Source organism: Lathyrus oleraceus, chromosome 2 (assembly GCF_024323335.1).
Source record: "Lathyrus oleraceus cultivar Zhongwan6 chromosome 2, CAAS_Psat_ZW6_1.0, whole genome shotgun sequence".
NCBI classification, from domain to species: Eukaryota; Viridiplantae; Streptophyta; class Magnoliopsida; order Fabales; family Fabaceae; genus Lathyrus; species Lathyrus oleraceus.
In genome coordinates this window covers 113511375-113519564 of record NC_066580.1, presented here as the reverse complement: position 1 = coordinate 113519564, position 8190 = coordinate 113511375, and the positions used below count along the sequence as shown (strand labels likewise).

Below are 8190 nucleotides of genomic sequence, written 5' to 3'. Positions count from 1 at the left end.
CGAAAGATTTAATGTTCTATAAAGGTACTTAGAGTCATTGATCCTAATGAAGACATTGATCGCTTACGTCAAAAGCTTGACGGTCGTCAACGTCTCCAAAAGAATCTACTCTAAGCGAGGTTCTCATATCGACCCTTACGAGAAAAGCTTCTCGGTGGCCCATACTACTCAACCTCTCATATCTCAAGTTTGAACTCTAGACTCGGGTAGAGAGTCTTTCCCACAAGGTTTCTTGCAATCAAAGTACTATCCATCACTACCATTGAATTGTGGAACCATGAAACATATATTACAAAATTTAAAGTGAAAAGTAATAAATAAGGCAAACAATCAAAAGGATAAACTCCCTCACACGCGAGGAAGCAACCTAGACTAGGCTTAACTTGCTTATTGAGGTGTCCACAGCAGAGTCGCTAACTGTCGCTACGCAAAAAATACAGAGTCGCCATCGGGTTTTATTTATTCCAAAGGAAAGGGAAAATATCTAGAAAACCCCAAAGAATGGTCATCGCAACCACAAACATGTTTGGAAGTCGGTTATACAAGGGGAAGGTATTAGCACCCCTCACATCCATGGTACTCTATGGGAACCATCTAGGAAGTTTACGCTTAAATGGATGTTGTTTATTGAACATTTGCTTGCCAAAGGTTTGCGAAGTGGAGGTGGATTTTAAATTAGTGTCCTCGCCAAGGATTGGGTCCTTGTTCCTACGTATGCCCACTTGTTGAAGTGAGAAATAAGAGCCCCGTAGTTTGTGGGTTTAAAATGTTGTTTGTTTTGTTGATTTTATTACCTTGAAAAAGGGTTTTCGATTGTGATGCCCTAAGGCTCAAAACAAAAGGTTTGAATTAGTTGAATTGTTTTTAGGTTTTGAGAAAGTGTTATTGATTTCGGATTGCACTAAAGACTATGGATAAAGGCGAATACCTCGAACTACCAAGCTAAACGTCTTGCACTAAAGACTATGGATATTATGCCAGCTTGATTTTCTTATTGATCATTTTGAGCAGTTTCTCTTTGATGCATGTTTTTTGAACCTCCTGATGGCCAAAGTGTTGAGCGGTGCTTTCAGACTTGTCTTCTCATCTTCGGGCTAAACGAGCACACATGCTCTCCTACATAATTCATTTATCACACAAAAATTCTCACAAGCCTTTTGTCCAACGTTACCCATATATTTGATATTATCAGCAATTAACAATCCCAAATTAATAGGTTCCCCCCTCAAAAGAGCTAACAGACCTAAACACGGTTTCACAATAAATTGTGATTGATTAGATGCGGCCTCTAAAGTTTGAACAAAAAATAAGGCACAAGCCCTCGGAATTTGGTGGAAGTTGACGATTTTGAAATGTTGTGCTAAACCACATTCTATCCCTCACGCCGCCTCTGGTCTACAAAAAGTATCTAACATTACCTAGGCCATTTCCTCGTTTATGACCTTATGTTCTTGCATATAGTTCACGATAGCACACACATGAGGAGATTACAAATTAAAAAGAGAATTTATAGTAGAAGGAGAATAGTCAATATACTTACCTCCCACATAGGAGGTGTAGGAGTTTATGTCACTAAATGTCGCATTTGCGTAAAATTCTAGCTCGATACTCTTATTTGTTTCATAAATTAGATTATTGAAACTTACCCATTACCTTTATTTCAAAACCTCTCATATTTCTCTAAAACCTTGCAAATCATTCAAATTGAATGCCCTTTCCCTCACAATATGGTAATTCACTAGCTTGAGAAAATTTTCAGCATGCGCCTCAGATAGAAATTTGAGGTGTGACAAGGTAGGAGCACTAGGAGTTGGGGCATCCTTTGATAATGATCCTTTTGAGACACGTCCTCTCTTGGAAGCCATGATACCTACAACAACAAAAATACCATAAAGAGAAAAAGAAGAAAATTGCGCAGAACTTTAGCTCAAAGGAAAGAATAGAAAGTAGAGGAGTAGAAGAAGAATTGTGAGAAAAAGTGATTTGAAAATCACTATTTATAGGCCAACTAATCGTTGCAAATCTCGCGCATTATACCTCCATTATACGCGCAATAACAACAGTTACCTTCAACGTCTCTCTCCAACGTTCATATCCCGAGCGTCATATAATCATCATGCGCGTGATGCAAACAAAATTTAAATCTCCCCAACGTCTTTATTGCGCGTGTGATTCCTATATCGCATGCATGATGGAGTCCTATCACGCGCGTGAGAGTCTGCGTGATTATACCAGGGTGTCAAGCTTTTTCCTTTCTATTTTCTTCCCCTTTGATTTTTCTTCCTTTTCTTATTTTACCTATTTTCTCTTCCAACAACATAATACACAAATTGACAATGTTAAAAAAAATTAAAAGTCACTACCACATAAAAATAAATTCTTACTGATGGGTTGCCTCCCATCAAGCATTTATTTTCCATTATTATCTTGACGGTCCATGCCTAAGGCACGTCAGGTGCAAGGGATACTCTCACGCTGGTTACTTCACTATATCTTTTTCCTTTGTCTACTTTGCAACCTTTTTCCTCCAGATGGTATCAAGTATCCAAGTTCTCCACATACGGTGTTCAGTCATACACCTTGAAAATCACTTTTTCTTTATTGAACTCCAAAGTAAGTTCACTAGTTTCGACATCTATCTTTGCTTTCCCAGTTGCCAAGAATGGCCATTTAAGAATAGCATATCCTCGTGAATCTCCTTTTGTATCAAGCACTACAAAATCTGCAAGAAACACTAATCATTTGACATGTACTAACATATCTCGTAAGATACCAAGCGGTTGAATAATAGATGAGTCGGCTAGAATGAGAGTCATGTTACTCGGTGTGATCTCATCCACTTTCAATTCCTTAACTTTTTTCAGTGGCATGACACTTATGCTAGATCCAAGATCACATAAAGCATGAGGAATCTTCACTCCACCGATATTACAAGAAATAGTAAACTTACCTGGGTCTTTTAACTTTGGTGGAAAGGATTGAGGTGTTACTATATCATCCTTTTCGGTCATGTTTACATGTTCCTTGACCACTTTTTCTTGCATCCCCTTTAGTAATTCCTTCATAAATTTTGCAAACTTAGGCATTAGTTCTAAAATTCCATGGAACTAAATACTTACCTAGAGATTAGCTAGTATTTCTTTGAACTTTGCAAACATCCTTGCCTCATCATCTTGAACCGATTTCTTTTTAATTATCGAGTATAGAGGTTTTATGTAATTCGATAAATAAGGGTTTGGTTCATTCAAGATCAGCTTCTTTGTTCTTCTCCAAGGAGAGTTTTCATCTATAATTTTATCAATGGTGACTTTAATTTTCTTTTGGCCACCTTGATTTCCACTCTCCTCTTTTTCAATTCCACCTTCTTTTTTCTCAATCACATCCTCTTTAACTATTTCAGCTTCACCCTTTTTAGTAATCACCAAAAAACCTGTTTCCACAACCTTGCATGATTAATTCTTAGGATTGTCAATAGTGTTAACTGTAATTCCTCCACTTGAGCTTGGCAAAGCAACTATTTGTCTAGATAACTGACCAATATGCATCTTCAGAATATTGATTGATGCATTATGGTTTATACTTATTATTTCATGGTTATTATTCCCATGATCAAAACTACTTTGAGTGAATTGAATGAAATTCTAAAAGGTATCTTCCAACTGTGACAGTTTCCTTTGAAATGGAGCTTGTTGGCCTTGTTGCATACCTTGGTTGACATTTTCATTTTGATTATTGCTCCAATGAAAATTTGGGTGATCCTTCCAACCTGGATTGTATGTGTTGGAATACAGGTTGTTCTTCTGAAAACTTGTAAATTATACTTCTCCACAAAAATCACACCTAAGTGTTTGTACTTGGCTCATGTTAGCTTTACCTAAGCTGCTTTCAGCTAGCTTTTTCTTTAACAATTCATTCTGAGCTAAAAGAGAAGTATGGGTATAAACAACTAACATACCTTTAGGCCTTCCCACAGTTTCAATCTTGACCGACCTTTCGCTTTTTGAATAGTACCCATTCATACACAGCTTCTCAATAAGGTCATTCATTTGTGGTTTGGTCATTGATCAGATGGTACTTCATGTGGAAGCATCCAACAACATACATGTTTGACTCTTGGGGACTTTAATGAAAGTTTGCATCTGATCCATATTATTCATATTGTGAGTCGGGCATTTGCGTAACAAAATTTTGAATATTTCCCAAGAGTCATAAAGTGACTCAGTTTCCTGCTACTAAAAATTCACAATTTCCTTCCGCTCGGTAAATTGCATAATAGTGAAGAATATTTTTAGGAATTTGTCCTCCAATTCCTTCCAAGTCCGAATTGTTCCATTTGGAAGGCAAAGTAACCAATCTTTCGCCCTTCTAATCAGTGAGAACCCAAACAACCTCAATTTAACCTGGTCTTCAGTGAAATCAGTTGGTTTTCACATTGAAGTTGTTTCTTATAAGTGTGCAAGATGCTCCCACAGGTCTGTAATCGCGTTACCATTGAACAGATTTTCTCTTAAACCTAAAAGTAGATAATTTTTAATATCAAAGTTAATAGAGTCTACTGGTACAAACCCTATCGAAACTTGTCCTTCATCTGTTCTTTTACAGTAATTCTCAATAGTTAGGGGTGGTATAGATGCCATGATGTTTTCTTCTTCAGAGTCAAAAGAAATCAGTGGTTGATCTTCAATTAATATCCCTTGAGCTATATATTTTTCCATGATTGCTCTCTTGATAGCACGTGTGGTTCTTTCAATTTTGGATCAAATAGTGTCAACGTCGATCCTGAGCTGAACATACACAAACATGAAATACATAAGGAGCACTATGATTATTAAGAAAATAAAACAAAAATAAAAAATACTAAAAGTAAAATGTTCCATAAACGTTGCCTTGTTGAGATGTCAACAGCCCCCGGCAACGGCGCCAAAAACTTGATGACTTCTCGTCAAGTGTACCAATAATGTCGCAATAATAAAAAACATCGAATCCATATGGATTGCTTCTAATAAGACAAAATGTATGCAATGTATAAAAACTAGTAAATTGGGGTGGGGGTTCGAGTTGCAATGCGAAAAGTAAATAAGAGTTTAAACAGAATTACAAAAGCGATCATGTTGTGTTTAGAATCCCTTAATTCTCTATTGTTGATGTGTCATGCCTTGTATGAATGATCTTATCACTATAACCCCACTGCGAATTAACAAAACTGTTATAACCGATCCTTCACGAAATAGCTCATTAAACACTACTCGGAGCTTTCTATCCCTAGTCTGCCAGCGTAAGCAGGGTTAGGCGATGTATAGAACTTTAATTCCCTATGCCACTACTCAGGGTCTCATATTCATATTCAACTAGCGTAAGTACAACAATTGCCTTAGGTACAACACATAGGCTAAGGGTTGGTATTCCCTATGTGCCCAAAATCAATTTAAAAGATATTCTCACATAAAAAATATTAAGAATAATAAGCAATTGAATGAAATTATAGATCAAAAAGTTCATACAAAGTCAAATCAACATATTGCCCATGGAGAGCTAATTCTTACGGTTGATCTGCTGAATCGTGTTTCCATCAAGCTTTGAGGTTTTTTACTTTTACCAATTTAATTTCCTTTCTCTTTCAATTCTTTTCTCTGAAATTAAATTGCTTAATTTGTTATTTCTTGGAATAATTTTGATTAATTTCGTATGATTGCATCCTAAACTCTAATCACTTTTGACGTAACTTTGTCGTTAATTTGTGTATGTTAAAATCATGTTTGCTTAATTCGCGATTGCTTTAATCTGTTTGCTTTACTTGGATAATAGGAGTGTCAATCAGTATTATATCCATTGCGCTTTTTAATCGATGTAGGGATCGAATAGAGTTCGAAGCCGCTTAGGGAATTTGTGTGGTAGAAATCAATGATAAGCCGGAAACCAAAACAATATACTAACTAGTTCCTAAAATAATGCTAAGTGTGTATCATCATCTTAATTGAAACTTAAACACCCCTATTGTTCCTCTCTATTGGTAAAATCAAATACAAGAGTCCTTACGATGCGACTCGAGTGACGCTTCCCAAAACTACAGTTTTTAATTATTCATTTTTTACCTGTGCGCGATAGTGGATCTAATTGGTGCGTTGTCGGGGACTTTTGTAGGTTTTAATCAATGTTAGATTCATAGATGTTCATACTTACATTTTGGCCCCTCCGTTCTTGTTGTTTTGGCCAATTCGCAAGATAACGTTAAACTCGGTTCGAAAACTCGGTTTTTAGGAAAATCGTCATGGAATCAAAATTTTACCATGCCATTTTAGCATAAAAAAATAAGGAATCAAAGTCCCAAACTATTGGAAAGAGTTACGGGACACCACCCTTAAAACCCTAAATTCCTTATTTTTCTATTTTTTATGATGTTTTTTTTTCTATTTTCATAGTTTCAGAAAATTGCAAAAAAAATATCAATATTCTTAATTTACTTAATTAGATTAACTTTATTGTTTTTGTATTTTTTAAATTCTATTTTAATCGTTTTTGTTGTTTTTCAATTGTTTTTGCTTAATAGAGACATTGTCGGTATTTACCTATTTGTTGTTGCATTGCCGAATTAATTTTGGCTAGCGGTCTAGTTGTTCTAAATTATTTCATTTTGATCCTGAAGTTGAAAGATCCTTACATGCAAGCCGTAGAGTAAATCAGGCTAGCACTAGTTCACCCATTAGCGATATTGATTCTGATTATGTGTTTTCTCATTCTTTGTTTGATTCTGATTTTGTGTTTAACATGGCTGGTCAAAGAACTTTAAGAGAATTTGTTACACTTGATGTTAATTATAATTCTTTATGTATTGAATATCCTAATGTTGATGTACCTTTCGAATTAAAATATGCTTTAATACACTTGTTGCTAAGGTTTAGTTGTCTTGTAGGTGAGGATGCGCATAAGTATCTGAAGGAATTCTAGGTTGTGTGCTCTACACCTTTGAGACATGAAGGAATCACGGAGGATCATATCAAACTAAATGCATTTTTTTCTCACTTTAAGGAGTTGCAAAAGACTGGTTATATGATCTTGAGCCAAATTATGTGACAAGAGTTGCTTCAATCAGAAAAATATTTATGTGGTATTAGACAGCTTGACAAGGAATCATTTCCAGAATACTGGGGAAGATTCAAACTGTTAGTGTCCAGTTATCCTCAGCACCAGATTACCGAGCAATTATTTATCCAATACTTTTATAAGGGATTACTACTAATGGATAGAAAAATATTAGATGTTGCTAGTGGTAGAGCACTTGTTGATAAAATTCCAATTGTGGCTAAAGCCTTGATTGAGAACATGTGACTCAACTCCTAATAGTTCACAACTAGAAACAATTTGTTGGTCCAAACAAAAAGTGTGAATGAGATTAAGGGTTGTTCTTCCAACAAGGCACTAGAAACCATACTTGATGAGCTTAATTCTTTAGTGAAATAGTTAGTAGTAGGCAAAACTCAAACAACAAAGTTGTGTGGTATTTGTACTTCTCCTGAATACCAGACCGATACATGTCATATTATGCAAGATGAGTCGGTCACTGAGTTTTCTCAAGCATATGTAACAAACCTTTAAATTCAAGGCAACAATCTGAACATGTACAACACTTTTGACCTATCCACTAACAGGTACCATCCCAACTGGAGAAACCATCCAAACCTTCGCAATGGAAAACCATCCACACAACAACCTAGTCAACAAAAGTTGATGCTACCGCTGCCACCACCATAAAACCCTCCACAAGTAACCAGCTTTACACCTTCCAGACCTTCACTAGGTGACCTTATCAAGCAAATGACTGTAAACAATTTCCAGTTTCAGCAACAAACAGATTCTACTATTCATACTTTGTAGACATAGATTAGACAACTTGCCATTTTAATGAATGCCATGCAGCAAGCTCAAGGATCAAACAAACTTACCTTCCCAAACAGTAGTGAATCCAAAAGGCCCTAATGTGAGTGCAATTTCTTTGAGATCCGAAAAGAGTAATGAACCAGCCTCATCCCCTACCCTAACACCAGGAAAATATAACAAAGTTGTTGAGCCCACACCTAATCATGATTCTGATGTTGTGGTTGAAACTGAAAATAAAAAGAGAAGTAGTATGTACCACCAATCCCTTCCCACAGAGAGTAGTTAAGGCTAAAAAGATGGACGAGGAAGATAAGG

At 36.1% G+C, this 8190-nt stretch overlaps 1 protein-coding gene across 1 annotated transcript; it reads right to left on the bottom strand.

Moving 5' to 3' along the window:
• Nucleotides 1-2567: 2567 nt before the first annotated feature.
• LOC127122147 (uncharacterized) lies at nt 2568-4046 on the bottom strand. Its single transcript, XM_051052532.1, has 5 exons — nt 3875-4046; nt 3707-3766; nt 3165-3430; nt 2774-3059; nt 2568-2722 (listed from the first exon to the last, which is right to left on the bottom strand). Exons 1-5 carry the CDS (start codon nt 4044-4046, stop codon nt 2568-2570), a joined length of 939 nt encoding a protein of 312 aa, XP_050908489.1.
• Nucleotides 4047-8190: the final 4144 nt, after the last annotated feature.